Below are 18,036 nucleotides of genomic sequence, written 5' to 3'. Positions count from 1 at the left end.
CCATGAATTAAAGTGCTTTAATGGCTTCCCATGGCATTCAAAGTAAAATTCTAATTCCACATTACCAAAGCCCTGCACAACGTGGACCTTGCTTACCTTTCCCATAGCATCTCCTGTCACTTTTTCCAATGTTCACCTTGTCTCAGCTACTGACCTTCCAACAGTTTAAAGAACTTTTCTGCCTAAAGGCCCAAAGACACTTTTACCTAGGCTCAGAATACTGAATGAGTATATGCTTTTACAAAGCATTTAAATCATAATCTATCCCCAGACACATGAAAAGTTGTGTAAAAAATATGGAAAAGGATACAAAGACTGTCTTTTCTTCAAGGGGTAATTTAATGGGGAAATGCTACTAAAAGGAAGTTGACCAAAACTATTCTCACTTTTTTCTTAGAAAAATATTTTCTCAGAACTCCCTGAAAGGGGCGCCTGGTTGGCTCAGTCGTTAAGCGTCTGCCTTCAGTTCAGGTCATGATCCTGGGGTCCTTGGATCAAGCCCCACAACTAGCCCCACATCAGGCTCCCCTGCTCAGCGAGCCTGCTTCTCCCTCTCCCTCTGCCTGCTGCTCTCCCTGCTGTACTCTCTGTCAAATAAATAAAATCTTTAAAAAAAAAAAAACCCTCCCTGAAAAACAGGGAGCAGTTCCAATGTAGACTTAAAAAATACTTATCACACAACTTTTCAAGAATATATCTTAAAAAATATATATATATATCTATGCCTATCTCTGTAAGTGCAACTTCATTACAGACTTACATAGAGTACAAGTCAAATGCAAAAAAGGAAAGCCTAATAGTTCAAGAATGTTACAAAAGCACATCAGTTACCACTGCAGATGGTATCCGGAAGAAATCCAAATACGCACTGGTGACTACTAGGAATCAACTGATTAAACATAATTCATTACTATAACTTTCTTCAAAAAATTAAAATCAAAATGAAAATATAGTTAAATTAACCTCTCTTTCATTAATTACTTAACTGAGCCTCATCCTCAGTGGTATTTTCACCAGGACCATCTAACCAAGACATGAAAACAACTTAAACAACATTGATAGATAAATGGATAAAGAAAATATGATGTATAAATATACAATGGAATACTATTCAGTCATGAGAAAGAAGGAAATCTTCCCATTTGCAACAACATGGATGGACTTTGCAGGCACTATGCTAAGTGAAATAAGTCAGAAAGATAACTACAGTATGATGTTCATTACATATGAAATCTAAGAAGGCTGAATTCACAGTAACCAAGAACAGACTGGTGGTTGCCAGGTGTGGAAGAAATGAGTGAAGGTGGTCAAAAGGTACAAACTTCCAGTTGTAAGACAAATAAGTTCTGGAGATGTAATATACAGCATGGTGACTACAGTTATCAATACTGTACTATATATTTCAAAGTTGCTGAGACTAGATCTTAAAAGTTCTCATAAGAAAAAAAACTGTGACTGGGAGGTAGTAGATATTAACTAAAATTGTGGAAATCACTTCACAATATATACATATATCAAACCACTGTGTTGTATACCTTAAACTACACAATGTTCTGTATCAATTATATCTCAATAAAACTGCTGGAAAAAATGAAGTTATAGATGAACCAACCTCTCTTTCGTTGATTACTTGACTGAGTCTCATCCTCACTGGCATTTTCACCAGGACCATCTAATTTTGTTTCCCGGCTTTCTTTGCTCTCACTGTTAATTCTCCTTTCAACCTTGTCTTCTCTTTCTTTTCTATTTTGTGGCTTCTTATTTCCTTGGCTGATGACACTCTGGCACTGCAAAAAGTTTTTCTGAATGAAATAATTTCCATGAACATTTTCACTAACATATCCAAAAATTTGTGGTTAGTCAACCTTTTCTAAATACTGCAAAACAAATGACAACTTTTACCAGAAATAAAAAACAACTTTTCAAAAGATACTGTTAGAAGTCAAGCCATAGACTAGGAGAAAATATTTGCTACGTATCTGATAAAGCACTTGGATCCAAAATACATAATGATCGGGACACCTGGGTGGCTCAATCCATGAGGCGTCTGCCTTTGGCTCAGATCGTGACCCTGGGGTCCTGGGATCATCCTGCATCGGGGTCCTGGCTCAGAGGGGAGCCCGCTTCTCCCTCTGACCCTCGCCCTGCTAGTGCTCTCTCTCAAATAAATAAAATGTTATATATATATATATATACACACACACACACACGTATATATGTATATGTATGTGTGTATATATATATGTAAAATGATCTCTGAAAATGCAGTAGTAAGAAAACTCAATTTTTTTTAAAAATGGGCTACTATTGAACAGACACTTCAACAAAAAGATATACTGATAGCAAATTTAAGTGGAAAGGTGCTGGCATCATTAGAGAAATGCAAATTAAAACTACAATGTGATGCCACCAAACACCTAACAGAATTAGATTAAAAGACTGACTATATTGAATATTAGTGAGGATGTGACACAACTAGAATTTTTATACACTGTTGGTGGGAATGAAGTTTGGTAGTTTCTGAAAAAGCTAAACCAACAGCTACCACACAATCCAGCCATTCTATTCCTAGGTATTTACCCAAGAAAAATGACATAATACATCCATGCAAAACTTTGTACACAAATGTTTACATAGCAGCTTTATTTTTAACAGCCAAACACTGGAATCAATACAAATGTCCATCCATAGATGAACAAGCAACATTTCACTCATAAAATGAAATACTACTCAGCAATAAGGTATTAACTACTAATACACATTAATGACAAATAAATCTCAAAATAATTACGCTAAGTGAAAGCCAGGGGGAAAAAAAAAAGTCATATGGTAGGACTCCACTTATATAAAATTGTAAGAAATGCAAATTAATTATAAGTGACACAAAGCATATCAGTGGTTGCCTGGGTTGATGGGGGGAATACGACAAGAAGAATTACAAAGGAGTGTGAAGAAGCTTTTGACGTAATGGTTAGGTCCATTATCTTGATTTTGGTGATGGTTTCACAGGTATATATATAAGGTCAAAACTTAGCAAATTGTATACTTCACATGCAGTTTTTTATGTTATTTACACACTAATTAAGCTGTTTAGATATGTTATCTACAACTACAAACCAAGAGTGTACAAATTACAAATAGCGAAGTGTAGTATCAAATGAAAACATGTAACCAGATAACCATATATGCTACCACTTCTCTAAAAAGCCCCCTGATGTCTGGGGTGCATGGGTGTTTCAGCAGGGGGTCTGTTTCTCCCTCTCCCTCTGCCCCTTCCCCTGCTCCTTCAATTTCTCTCAAATAAATAAAACCTTTAATAAATAAAAAGCCTCTTGACAGAATATCTCAGAACGATCTTTTAGTTTCTTTCATAGTTTAAATTAAAAACCAGGCGCCTGGGTGGCTCAGTCCATGAAGCATCTGCCTTCGGCTCAGGTCATGATCTCGGGATCCTGGGATCAAGCCCCGCATCGGGCTCCCTGCTCAGTAGGGAGTCTCCTTCTCCCTTTGCCTTCCTCCTCCCCCCCTGCCTGTGCCCCCTCAACCTCTCTCAAATAAATAAAATCTTTTTTTTTTTTTTTTTAAAGATTTTATTTATTTTTCAACAGAGAGAGAGAGACAGCGAGAGAGGGAACACAAGCAGGGGGAGTGGGAGAGGGAGAAGCAGGCTTCCCGCTGAGCAGGAAGCCCGATGTGGAACTCGATCCCAGGACTCTGGGATCATGACCTGAGCCGAAGGCAGACGCTTAACGACTGAGCCACCCAGGCGCCCTCAAATAAATAAAATCTTTAAAAAAAATTTATTAAAAATCCATTCATTGTGGCTAAAATTAACAAGTCAGGAAATGACAGATGTTGGCGGGAATGCAGAGAAAGGGGAACCCTCCTACGCTGTTGGTGGGAATGCAAGCTGGTGCAGCCACTCTGGAAAACAGTATGGCGGCTCCTCAAAAAGTTGAAAATAGAGCTGCCCTACTACCCAGCAATTGCACTACTGGGTATTTACCCCAAAGTACAAATGTACGGATCCGAAGGGGTACGCGCACCCCGATGTTTATAGCAGCAATGTCCACAATAGCCAAACTGTGGAAAGAGCCAAGATGTCCATGACAGATGAATGGATAAAGAAGATGTGGTATATATATACAATGGAATATTATGCAGCCATCAAAAGGAATGAGATCTTGCCATTTGCAACGACATGGATGGAACCGGAGGGTGTTTTGCTGAGCGAAATAAGTCAATCAGAGAAAGACATGTATCATATGACCTCACTGATATGAGGAATTCTTGATCTCAGGAAACAACCTGAGGGCTGCTGGAGTGGTGGGGGGTGGGAGGGATGGGGTGGCTGGGTGATAGACATTGGGGAGGGTATGTGCTATGGTGAGCACTGTGAAGTGTGCAAGACTGTTGAATCATAGATCTGTACCTCTGAAGCAAATAATACATTATATGTTAAAAAAAAAAAAAAAAAAGAAGATAACAGGAGGGGAAGAATGAAGGGGGGGGAATCGGAGGGGGAAACGAACCATGAGAGACTATGGACTCTGAAAAACAAACTGAGGGTTCTAGAGGGGAGGGGGGTGGAAGGATGGGTTAGCCTGGTGATGGGTATTAAAGAGGGCAAGTTCTGCATGGAGCACTGGGTGTTATATGCAAACAATGAATCATGCAACACTACATCAAAAACTAATGATGTAATGTATGGTGATTAACATAACATAATAAAAAAAAAAACTGAGGTGGGGGAAGGAGGAAAGGTTGAAAGGAAGAGAAACACACACAAAAAAAATAAAAAATAAAAATAAGGGGCGCCTGGGTGGCTCAGTCGTTAAGCGTCTGCCTTCAGCTCAGGTCATGGTCCCAGGGTCCTGGGATCGAGCCCCCCATCAGGCTCTCTGCTTGGCGGGAAGCCTGCTTCTCCCTCTCCCACTCCCCCTGCTTGTGTTCCCTCTCTCGCTGTGTGTCTCTCTGTCAAATAAATAAAATCTTAAAAAAAAAATAAAAAAAATAAAAAAATAAAATAAAATAAAAATAAAAATCCATTCATTGAACACTTCTTGATTTGATACACTATATAAATGCGTATGTGTGTATATATATACATATATAATTAGCACTTCAATACATATTGAAAAAATTATGTATCAAAAAACATATAGCGGGACGCCTGGGTGGCTCAGATGGTTAAGCATCTGCCTTCGGCTCAGGTCATGATCCCACGGTCCTGGGATCGAGCCCCACATCGGGCTCTGTGCTCGGTGGGGAGCCTGCTTCTCCCTCTTCCTCTACCTGCCTGTCTGCCTACTTGTGATCTCTCTCTCTGTCAAATAAATAAATAAAAAATCTTTAAAAAACAAAACAAAACATATAGCAAATTCTGAAATAAAATGGGCTTCAAATTAGACTCATATTAATTAATGATATAATTAATAAAAATTAATCTCTTTGGGGGCACCTGGGTGGCTCAGACTGTTGAGTACCAGACTCTTGATTTCAGCTCAGATCATGATCTCAGGGTCGTGGGATGGAGCCCTGCCTCAGGCTAAGCTCAGCAGAGTCTGCTTGAGATTCTCTCTTCTTCTCCCCCCTCTATTCCTCCCCCAGCCCCATGCATGGACGCTCTCTATCTCTCTCAAATAAATAAATCTTTAAAAAAATTTTTTAATCCTCTTTAATTGTAAGCATTATATGAAGATAACAGCATGGTAACACCCCTTCCAAATGTAAGATTACCTCCTGAGAATATAATGAGATGAAGACAACATGATGGATAAAATCAGGTATCTGAAAAAGGGGTTAGACTATAAAAAGGACAGCTGCTAAGTTTTCAGCACTTCTTTATTAATGTAATTCTCTAAACCTGAAATAAATTTTGCATGTTGAAATGAGAATATTTTCCTTTTATTAAGAAAAAGCCTTAAAACAATACTCACTCCAGTGTTCACTAATTCACTTGGTGTTGGCCAATTCGCCATATCGCTGAAATCACTAGCCTAAGAAGTAATAAATAAGTGTTATATCTGCAAATTAGAAATCTTAAGTAGAAAAAATATTTTCTAAAAGTCAAAGCAATTTTAAAAATCACCTACATACAATTATATGCAAGCATTTGCCAAATTAATTCAACTCTCCAAACAACAAAACACTGAAATAACAATGCTTGGGGGTCTTATGATCCACCTTCTAGCACTATTAATGACACTAAATTGATTTACATAGGATAACAGAATAAATTAATATACACAGGATTTGAACAAAGGCTACAATTCTCTAGTATATTAACTTTAACCTAACACCAATGACACAACTAAGTACACAATAATCTAAGAGTTTCTAACATACCAATTCTCAAACTCAATAGCTAAGAAGAAGATAGCTAAAAACATACCTTGTTGGATTTCTTTGTCTTGAGTTTTCCTGCTTTTATAATTTTGGGGGAACTGAGCTCTAAAAAAAACAAACAAAACAAAAACCACAGAATTAGGTGAGTTTGTTTTTGGTTTTGTTTTTTTTTTTTTGGTTTTTTGGGGTTTTTTTAGAATTGGTTTTACAATCACTTAATTCAATATATTTAACAAAACAACTATTATATCAATTTCAGTAAGCCAGTGTCATCATCATTTCCAACAAAATCCAGAGTTCTGAAACTCAAATTCTTAACAAAAAAATCAACTATAGTTCAAACACAGATTCAAATTGGTCTTTAATGTTCAAATCAAAAGTGAAAAATAGCAGTTTACTTAAACTGATAGATCAATCCTTTCTCTGACAGAATACAACATGAAAAAATTAGAAATATAACATGTTTTAATACAGTAGTGTTAGTAACTCACTTCCCAAAGGGATACATTTTGCTATATAATTCATACATTGACATTCATCAAGGACTATCCAGAAAATAAATCAAAAGACTTCAAACTATTTGTCCTTGAAAACAAACAAGTTTGACAACCACAATAGGTTGCATATATATGAAGTCATAAAAAATAGAAGTTTGGACAAGACTATCATGGTATTGCCACTGATCCCATCTTGAATAAGACGACAGTGGTTGACAATAAAATAGATAAAGAGACCGAGAGAGACTGACTCTCTAAATGAAACTTTACACTGTTTTTTAGTTTGGTTCATTACTTAGAGCAAGATGACCAGATGGGTGTGTCACCTACCTAAACATGATCTAAAGTAAATATTGAAAAGCAGAATAAACTTTGGATCTGTATCTACAGAAAAACAATAATCCAGCAAAACATGAACCCATAAAATCATGGCAATGACCAATTCATAGAATAAAGCAATCTTTGAGTTAAAACTCAGAAGCAGATTTTAAAAGGAAATAGAAAACTTATCAGAGGGATGAAAGATTAAGATGTCACCAGGGACAGACATAAAAGAATCTTGGATATTATAGTAATTCTATTCCGAAAGCAAAATAACTAGTACACAGGCATTTCTTTTATTCTTCTAAGTATACACACATATGTGTATGTGTATACAGGTATAAATGTGCATAAGGATAAGACATTTCATTAAGAAAAATTAGATCAAAAACTACGGGTTAACAGGACAAAAAAATGGGGACAGGAAAAAATCTAATTTAATAAAGAACAGTATCTGCCTGAACGTTATCTAGAATTTGACTGATGTTCTATATATATACTATGTATATTTTATGAAAACTATAAGATACATAACATTTGGAGGACTTTCCCCTCAACAAAGTGGAAAACATTTCCCAAAATATTGCTAAATCAAGTAAGTTAAGTGCCTGGTAGTTACAAAATAAAGCCTTATACAAAATATTTAATGAAATGGAAAATAATAAGGGAGAGGGCACACAAGCAGATTTTATTTAGCTTTATTATAAATCAATTAGACATTAATAATCACAAAATTAAGGTCAGAAACTAAAGATAAAAAATTATTCTGGCCATATAAAAATAAACTTTTTAACTTCATTACTAAATGGCACAATTAAGTTATTAACAAAATTTTTAAAGATACTTGAACATGACAAAAAATTAATAAGCTATTGATTTAAAAACCGATACAGTTCCATACTCTACTCAGACATTGATTATAACCTCTAGCTAAACATGAAGAAATACATTGGGGAGGAGTATTTATTTCTTTGCAAATTTAAAAATTTTAAAAAGGAAGAGATTTTAATTTTAGCAGATTCTTTTGGACTCAAAATTTTTAATTTTTCTTTAAATCTTAATCTCTCAAATTTACTCCTCAGAAAATTTGGTGGGAAAGTTTATATTTAACTCTGTGGCATCAATAACGCTGACATTTTAATGGAGTACCGTTATGTACACATTGTAATTGGGATGTTTATGTACATGTTATCAATATAATAATTTAATCTCATCACAGAGTATCTAACAAACTATGACAGCCAATGTGGTTGGATACTCTGCAATACAAAACAGTGATTTCTTAACATTTGTTTCTAAATGGTCCTTAAGAGTTAATTTACTTTTCCAAGAAGAAGACTTTCCCAGAACATTCCTGTTCCCAAATTCCAATTTCTACCATGGAAACAGTAAGTTTCCTGATTAATAAGTTTAGGAAAAAAACCTGAACCTACGAAGCTAGCATCTTTTCCTCTTTTTCCTTTGGGGGCTCACTGTCCACAAAAAGCAAGCATCGTGGGGTGCCTGGGTGGCTCAGTCATTAAGCATCTGCCTTCGGCTCAGGTCATGGTCCCAGGGTCCTGGGATCGAACCCCGCATCGGGCTCCCTGCTCAGCAGGAAGCCTGCCTCTCCCTCTCCCATTCCCCCTGCTTGTGTTCCCTCTCGCTGTGTATCTCTCTGTCAAATAAATAAATAAAATCTTTAAAAAAAAAAAAAAAAAAAGCAAGCATTGTGGGCTGCTTTTTCATGCTGTCACCTTCACAGGGACAGCCTCCTCAACCAGATAGGAGGACCTGCAGTGGCGGTGCAACACCAACTGTGTGGATACATTTGTCTAATTCCAAGTTCAACATAAAGAAGTCCTTTGTGCTGCTCACTCAGACCACCTCATCAACTCAGACTTTTTCATTTAAAAGGTTGATAGTTAAGCTGGGCGCCTGGGTAGCTCAGCTGGTTAAGCTTCTGCCTTCCACTCAGGTCATGACCCCACGGTCCTGGGATCAAATCCCACACTGAGCCCCCTGCTCAGCAAGGAATCTGCTTCTCCCTCCGCCCCTCCCACCACCACCCCCCCCCCCCCCCGCTCATGCTCTCGCTCTCTCTCTCAAGTAAATAAAATCTTTAAAAAAATAAATGAATAAATAAGAGCATGATAGTAAGCTGTAAAAAATAAATTTTGAAAAATCTGAGAATCACTAAATTCTACTACTGAAACTAATATTATACTGTATGTTAACTAAAATTTAAATAAAAACTTTAAACATTAAAAAAATCTGAGTAAAAGATGAACAAATGCTTTTAAAAAGAAATACAGGGGGCTGGGGCAAAATACGTGAAGGGAGAAGAGAGATACAAGCTTCTACTTATGGAGTGAATAAATCATGGGAAAAGGCACAGTATGAGAGGGACATAGTCAATGATACTGTAACAGTGATGTAAAAGGGACAAATGATAGCTACTCTTGTGGTGAACATAGTATAATGTATAAACTTGTCAAATCACTAAGTTGTACAAATCACTAAGTTGAAACCAATGTAGCATTGTATCAACTATCCTCAAAATATAATTATAAAAAAAATGAACATGAAATGGCATTCAATTGTACTAATAAAGAAATGTAAACTAAAACAAAACACTTTTTACCTATCCTATTGACAAAAAAGAGAATGCCAAGTGTTGGCCAGCCTATAAAGAAATGGACATTTCTCGGGGCACCTGGATGGCTCAGTTGGTTAACCATCTGCCTTCAGCTCAGGTCATGATCCCAGGGTCCTGGGATGGAGCCCTGCACTGGGCTCCCTGCTTAGCGGGGAGCCTTCTCCCTCTCCCTCTAGTCCCTCCCCCTGCCTGGGCTTGCTCTCTCTGTATCAAATAAATAAAATCTTAAAAAAAAAAAAAAAAAGAAATGGACATTACTCTCCTGCAGTTGGTAATAGTGTAAAGTAGTATACTCTCTCCAGGGTAATCTGTCATTTAAATTCTATATACCTTTTAATAAAGCAATTCCATTTCTGGGAAATTACCTGGGAAGCAAGACAAGGTACAAAGATGTCTATATAAAATGAAAGAAGCCCACCAGGTTTTAAAAATATTTTATATACACATAGAGAACAAGTAAAACAAGCCTAAGAAAGGTAATTTCTTTTCATGTATACCAAATTCTAAGTTACAATTCCACTTCTTTCCAAAAAATATAACCACACTAAGTGAAATGCATGCTATGATTCTCTTCCAACTTCTCAATTTAAGGAATAACAAAGGATGAAGTAAGAAAGAATTAATGGAATCCTAAGATACAATATATAACTAGCATCATAACCAACAAAAATGGGCTTAGTGCTATAACCACGGTTAGATGGTAATAATTCTCATATCTCTCTGCCCTTCTTTGCTGGATCTGTTTTGTTTTTTCCATAGTTGCTACTTTTGTGAAAAGTTCTTGCTTAAATGTGTTAAGAACACAATGTATCTTTTAATAAAAGAACAACCCCCACCCTATTTTTTTTTTTTGACCAAGACTCTCAGGCATCTATTAAAAGTCCAAGAAGGTGGAAGACCTAAAGCCTCACTCCCCCCTTTTTTTTTTAATTAACATATAATGTATTATTTGTTTCAGAGGTACAGGTAAGAAAGGTAATTTTAACTAAAAGTTTCCCATATTTTAACTAAAATGGAGGAAATTGCTCTGCATGTTTTTAGAGAAAACCTAAGACTGAAAAAGCAAGCCAGCCTAGAAAATTAAAAAAATTTTAAAAATTAAAATATATTATGTATACATTTTTTTCCAAAACAGATGAAACATAAGAAAAAGGCTCCAGTGGCTTTAAATATACATGAACAGGGGCGCTTGGGTGGCTCAGCCATAAGCGTCTGCTTTCAGCTCAGGTCATGATCCCAGGGTCCTGGGATCGAGCCCCACATTGGGCTCCCTGCTCTGCGGGAAGCCTGCTTCTCCCTCTCCCACTCCACCTGCTTGTGTTCCCTCTCTCGCTGTGTCTCTGTCAAATAAATTAAATCTTTAAATAAATAAATAAATAAATAAATAAATAAATAAATAAATATACATGAACAATGTGTGATCTTCATATATCTATTTTTCAAGTTATCACTGGTAAGACACTATACTACTGCAACTTTTTGAGTAATATTCCAGTATCCTAAACCATTATTCTTTAACTCTAGGAATCTATAAACTATAATCTATAATTCTAAATTGATACGGAAAACAATCCATTTTTAAGGGCTTGGACACAGAAAAACTGCAACACTATTACCTAGTGAGGCAGATGCAACATCCTTAATTGTTAACAGTGATTTATTGTGCATCATTAGGACTGAAATCCCTTGTTATTCAAACTGTGATAACTGAATCAGCATCACTGACATTTGGGAACTTACTTAAAACACAGAATATCAAGTCCTACAGAATCAGATCTGCATTTGAACAAGACCCATAGTGGATTCCTAAGCACATTAAAATTTGAGAGTTGCTAGTATAATCTGTTCTTTAAAGACTGACTCAATGGCTAACCCCATAAGAAAGATGTCTGTTACAGCATGATTGCATTAAATCATAATTTTAAAAAGTCAAATTTTTTTTTTCAAATTAATAAAGTCCACAAATTGAGTACCATTTAAATGAAAGCCATTGTTGTGGACAATATACAAACATCAAGAAGACAGCCTTTGCCTCAAAGAACATGACAAACTAGAACAAGAGATAAAACATGTGAATATATAACCCCAGTACAAGGCACTTAGGGATAATTTCTGTAAGAGAGCTATGAACTATTACGGGAGAGCAGCTCAGAGAGGCAAGAAGACTACATACAAGAGTTAGCATTTGAACTTGTTTTTCAAGGATAAACAGAATTAAAACAAAGGGAAGGATGATAAGCAAAACCTTAACAGGCAGGAAAACTTAAGCCATTTATCCAAAACACAGGGTACACAGAAGGCAACATAAACAAAAAGCTAGAAAGGTAAGGTAAGACCAGACACATTATAGGTTCCCTCCCAATTTAAGTACTCTCTTCTCTTGTTAACAACCAATATACCAATGTGTAGGATATTTAAGTAGCTTTTTTTTGGGGGGGGGAGAAGGAAATGCAATGTCACAGGGACAATTTTACTCTAATTTTTATGGCTATAATCTTTAGCAAAGTTTTAACTAAGAAAATGCACTGGTAATTACCAATATTTCACATAATTTTATATTTAAGGGAGAAATCTAGTAAAATGCCATTTTGCTACAGTGAGTGCTTTAAAAACTACTTAATTCTCGTACTCTAAAAGTGGGAGTATCGATTTGTACAGTCACTTTGGAGAACAACTTATCAACTAACAAATACCCTGTGACCTAACAATTCCAATTCTCATCATCTATCCTAGAGAAAGTCAGACATATATACAAGAGGTATGTAATTTTTAAAGTAGGCTCCACGCTCAGTGGGGGCGGGGGGGGGGGCTTGAACTCACTACCCCAAGATCTACCAACTGAGCCAGCCAGATGCCCCCAAACTCACTTATGGTAAAGAGAAAAAATAAAAAGGGTCAATCAACTTTAAACTAAAAATGGAGGATGATATGTTCTAAAAGCATATACAAAACACTGTATTTGGAAGTAAGAAAGATCTGAAAGGATATTCAGTAAACAGCATTATTACCTCTTTTCTTGAAGGAGACATCAAAACATGCAGAATGTATTTATGTATCATTTATACAACTTAAAGTGTTTTTAGGGTAATAATAAGCTTATTTGAGGTTTCTGGGAAGCAGACATTAAGAAAAAGGAGAGCTGATGAGGTCAGAGAAGACTAAGGATGAAAAAGATGGAAAAAAATCAGTATTTTTATATACCATGTTTTCATTGAGTAAAAGAACTGAAATTATATTAGAAAGCTGATTTTTGGTATGTAGAATATAGCCATAGCTACAAGTAAGAAATTAATAAATCCCATACTGTGATTTTAATACACGTTTCCAAAATAAATGTACTTTAAACAAGGTTAGGACAGATTGTGGGACAATCTTTTCTGGTCTCCTGACTGAATTAAAAACTGCTGTGACACTATTCTAGGCCTCTTGGATAGCCAGGCTTTGGTTGAAAAGAAGGCCTTGGGGCACCTGGGTGGCTCAGTCGTTAGGGGTCTGTCTTCAGCTCAGGTCATGATCCCAGGGTCCTGGGTTCGAGCCCCGCATCAGGCTCCCCGCTCGGGGGAGGCTTGCTTCTTCTCCCTCTCCCACTCCCCCTGCTTGTATTCCCTCTCTTGCTGTGTCTCTCTCTCTCTAAAAAAAAAAAAAAGAAGGCCTTATCTAGATTAAGAGAAACAGCAATACACAGGCCAAAACCATCCTAAAAGTGGAATAAAGTATCTCACAAGGGCTGAAGAAGCAAGAATGATTCACCTGCAGTTCAATTAGAACTGCAGGTTCTAACAGAAAATTCATGATCATCTGTCCCAAAATAATCCTCTTCGTTTGCTACGTTTCCATCTCTGATAAGTCTCTGGCAAAATTTTGTGGATGGAATCTCTGTGCCTCATTAAAAGAGTGACAGTAGATCCAGGTTTGGCCAAGACAAGCATGGTTTAAGTCTGTTATTCCAGCATAATTAATATCCTTCTCTTTGCCTCTACAGTATCCTGGTTTGTAGGATAAATTACACAGGCCCCCTACTAATAGATTATCGCTAGTTTGCACCTACTCTGAACCTTTAAAGTCCTCTGCTATTTCATTGTTCTTTAAGTTGCAAATTTGCTTAGGAAAGCAGGAAGCTAAGGCACCCCAGGTTGTAGATGGTACTCTGGTATTGACTGGAAGAGATGAATACACCCTTTCCATTCATTTACATGGCCCAGAAAAATTGCCAAAAGTCAACTAGCTAGTTAGTAACAATATGTGCACTAGAACCCAAGTCTTTCTGAACAGTGCATTTATACACCATAATCTCTAAATTACCCAACTACAAAAAGAAGTTGAGGTAGAACAGTCAGTACTGGGGAGAGTTTATAAGTTACTACACTACTCCAAGTAGTTTAGAATGGTATTCCTCTAAGCACAGAATGTATTCCAAAAATAGAAAGAATTGCCTAGAGAGAGCCATCAGCAAAATCGAAATTCCCATGAACCACAACATAGCTCAAGCATCACCTTGTTCTTAATCTCCAACAAAGATTAAGATCCCCAATGAAGGCACCTGAGGTTAATTGAACTGTTAAATACTTTTCAAAAGGACATTTCCAATTAAGATTCCTGAGTCCTATCTTTAAAGTTTTAAAACCTGTCAAATTAGCTTTACAATCAAAAGTTCATTTTTTGGGTAGTTCACTGAATATAAATTTTAACTGAGTAAGTCTAGAAGTAGGGAGGTTGGACAGCCCATTAAGGCTCATTAAGGGCTTTCTTTCTCTTTGCTAAATTTATGGAGATTATACTTTAAGATTTTTGTTTCCTTCTGGGGCACCTGGGTGGCTCAGTCTTAGGTTAAATGTCTGCCTTGGGCTCAGGTTCATGACTGAGCCCCGCATTGGGCTTCCAGCTCAGCGGGGAGCCTGCTTCTCCCTTTCCCTCTGCCCTGCTTGTGCTCTCTCTCGCCCTATCTCAAATAAATAAATAAAATCTTAAAAAAAAGATTTTTGTTTCCTTCAGTTAGCGATAGTAGTAAACAAATAGATCTTTGCAGCTAGAAGAGAATGGTGGTAATATTAAATTTAGAGCAAATTTCTAAGTAGTTTTTTTTCTGCAAGTGTCAAATTTATCAAGAATAATGAGTATTAAGGGCGCCTGGGTGGCTCAGTCGTTAAGCGTCTGCCTTCAGCTCAGGTCATGATCCCAGGGTCCTGGGATCGAGCCCCATATCAGGCTCGCTGTTCAGCGGGAAGCCTGCTTCTCCCTCTCCTGCTCCCCCTGCTTGTGTTCCCTCTCTCGCTGTGTCTCTCTGTCAAAAAAACAAATAAAAATCTTTAAAAAAAAAAGAATAATGAGTATTACCATGTAAAAGCTAAAGAAATCAATTAACACTTATCTCACTCTATTGGAGTTCCTCTGAAGAAATGTTAATATACCTGCAATATAATGTATTTATAATAATCACCTTACAGTTATACCACATCCTTTGACTCACTTGATCCTCACAACCCTGTAAACATGCTCACATTTTCCCCATTTTATTAACCTTTAATTTTAAGAAAAAGATACGCAAGTAAGCAGCTGTAATTTCTACATAAAAAGTTCAATTAACTTACTAAAACTTAATTTAGAAAATAAAACTAGGAGATACTACTTTTTGTTTAGTATTTCCATTTAAACTTAAGAACAAACAAACAGAAAAAACTACAACCAAAATAAAGCACCCAGGGCCATACTGTATTGGTCAGCTTTCAAATGCTGTGACATAATCTAACCTCCTCTAAAGAGAAGGAGGGCTAACCGAATTTTAAGACTCTCATTTACGTACTGTGCAATCCACTCTCATGTCAACTATCCTGTTCAACTGTTTTCCACCAAAATCGCAATTCCAAGCATTTTGTTGGCAACTACGGTATAGTCTCATTCTTAATATGACCTTTCTTGTTTCCAAAACAGATTTTCAGCTTATCAATTATATCACAACGAAGAAAATTACAATCGCGCTTCCACTTATAAATCAATCCCCTTGCTCCGACTTGCTTCACGCCCCCCCTTTTTTTTTACAAGTCCACAAAAACTTTTCTATAGGATGAACTGCACTATCTACCTATAAAGTTAGCTTTCCCAAGTCACTACCACGTTGTGAGGGGGTAAAACTCAATGAAGGCCGCGCCAGCCGAGCGGCTCAGCGACGTTACTCCCGCAGTGCCCCCACCAGTCAAGGAGAACCCGAGGTCCCACCTCTTCCTGCCGCTCCCTTCCCAGATGTCCATTTATGTAAATAGGCAGAGTGAATGACACCTTGGAACAAAATACCTCCGACTGTCAGGGGAAGAAGGCCTGCCCCTCCCCCAGCCCCACGACAGGCTCTACAGCCAAGCAAATCACCCCTGCACACACCCTCCCACTGCCCACCGCAAAAAAACCACAGACCTGCCTCCAGGGTTTCCAGTGGGGACGGCGCCGGTCCCGTCCCGACAGGGGGCAGGTGCTGGGGAAGCTTTTTGGTCCAGGGGTTCTCCTTAGGCGGCGGCGGCGGCGGCGGCTGCAGCTTTTCCTTAGGGCCGGTCGCCGCCTCATCCTCCAGGGCGTCCTCGGCCGGCGGGTCCCTCGGCAGGGGTGGCGGGGGTTCCCCGCCGAAGGGGCCCCCGGGCCCGCGCGCCTTGTGCGCCAGGTGCAGCGCCAAGGGTCTCACGGGCACGGCCGCCTGGGGCACGCTGTGCCCCAGCACCAGCGCCGGCGACGGCTCTCCCCGCGCACCCGCGATGATGGCTGTCGCGGCCCTCTCTTCACTCGCCGCCAACTTGCCCTCCCGTTCGGGCGGGGACAGCTGCTCGGCCTGCCGACTCGCCGTTACCAACAGCGACTCCTTCTCAGCAGCCACCGCGGATGGCTCCTCCCGAGAGTGAGCGGCGGGCACCGCAGCGCGAGCAGACATCGTCCCCTTGCCCCAGCCACCCCAGCCGGGGGGGGCCCGGGGCCAGGGAGCCCGACTGCCCGTCTCTCCGCCGGGGAACCGACTGGCTCCGGCCTGGGGCAGAAAACCCGAAAGCCCGGCCGCCGCTGCCGCCACCGCCGCCCGCGTCGGCCGACGCCGTGCAGCGCCCGGCCTGCCGCCCCTCCCCGCGTGGAACGGAGCGCTAACCGCCCGCCGGCCCAGCCCGCCTCACAGGCTCACGTCCCGAGCCAGCCAACAAGCGCCGGGCGTCGCAGCCGGGAGCCGCGAGCCCTCACCTGGCGCGGGCAGCGGCGAAGGCGCTGCGAGTAGGGGCTGGAGGACCTCTAGCGGAGTCAAGGAGGCGCGTGCCCCCAGAGCCGGTAACAGCTCGCGGGGGCGGGGGCGGGGGCGTGGAAGGGGCGGTCCCAGAGGACAGAGCGGGGGCGGGGCCTCCCGAAGGAGCGTGACGTGGCTACTCACCGGCTCTTGCCCTCGCCAGGCCGCCGCCTGCGGTGGTTGACTGACGAGTTCGTCCGGGTGCCGCCCGGCCTAAGGGCCGGCCCCGCCCCAGCGGCCAGCCGAGGGGGAGGGAGGGCGAACTGGACGATTCCGCAGCTCGCGGGCTACCGCGGCCCGGACTGCGGGAGCAGGGGCGGGGCGCTCACGGGGCCTCTGTGACTCGCCGCGCAGTGGCGCTGCGCTCTGCCCGGTGCGGGCAAGGGGCGGGGCGGGCTACGCACGTGGCGCCTGACAGGTGAGGGGGTCTCTTTGCCCCAGGCCAGGACGCGAAATTGACTCGAGGAGGGGTGGTCTCTGCCGACGACCCCGGGCCGCTTCCTTACGAGCCAGGGTCCCGTACGGGGCCGTTTTGCCTTTGTGTCAGTCGCTTCGCCCGGTGAAAGAGTTTCCTCCTGAGGTTTTGGGACACCTCGATCACTTGTAATCCTGAGCCACGTCCAGAATGGAAATTGTGTAATTTGTAGGTAACTGTTTATGAAACCTTTGCCCAGGCAATTGGTTTAGTGCACTACCCGCCTTCATTTCCACCCTCGAACTGAAATATTTTTAAAGTGCTCTTGAGTAAAACAAATGATTAATATTTCGCCGACTTCTTGTTATTACACGTTCCTTTAATTTGTAGAGATAACACTTGTTTACAAATTAACCATGTTTCCTAATATTTTTTCCTGGAATGGATATATGTTTAAAAGTTACAAATATGTTTTGATTAACTCCAGTAAGAGCTTTATACTTGGTACTGAAATTCAGTGAGTGATAATATTGATTTCATGGGCGTGGATTTATAAGTCACTAAATGTTTA

The 18,036-nt window shown here is 39.9% G+C and overlaps 1 protein-coding gene across 13 annotated transcripts in view; it reads right to left on the bottom strand.

Moving 5' to 3' along the window:
• LARP1B (La ribonucleoprotein 1B) overlaps window positions 1-18,036 on the bottom strand; it is a 127,800-nt gene that overhangs the window by 109,319 nt on the left and 445 nt on the right. For 7 of the 13 annotated variants that reach the window (XR_013446453.1, XM_078069210.1, XM_078069212.1 and 4 more), the window contains exons 1-4: window positions 16,210-17,066; window positions 6,395-6,453; window positions 5,940-5,999; window positions 1,613-1,787 (exon numbers count right to left, since the gene is read on the bottom strand). Coding sequence is in view for 12 of the 13 variants with exons in the window: in XM_078069210.1 (XP_077925336.1) it covers window positions 1,613-1,787; window positions 5,940-5,999; window positions 6,395-6,453; window positions 16,210-16,714 (799 nt within the window). In the remaining variant the exon portion in view is untranslated. Of the gene's footprint in view, window positions 1-1,612; window positions 1,788-5,939; window positions 6,000-6,394; window positions 6,454-16,017; window positions 16,060-16,209; window positions 17,109-17,194; window positions 17,280-18,036 lie in introns of those variants that run through there. The other 6 variants (XM_078069216.1, XM_078069217.1, XM_078069211.1 and 3 more) reach the window with 6 other exon arrangements.

Source organism: Halichoerus grypus, chromosome 3, assembly GCF_964656455.1.
Source record: "Halichoerus grypus chromosome 3, mHalGry1.hap1.1, whole genome shotgun sequence".
Classification (NCBI taxonomy): Eukaryota; Metazoa; Chordata; class Mammalia; order Carnivora; family Phocidae; genus Halichoerus; species Halichoerus grypus.
This window is presented reverse-complemented; position numbering and strand designations above follow the sequence as displayed.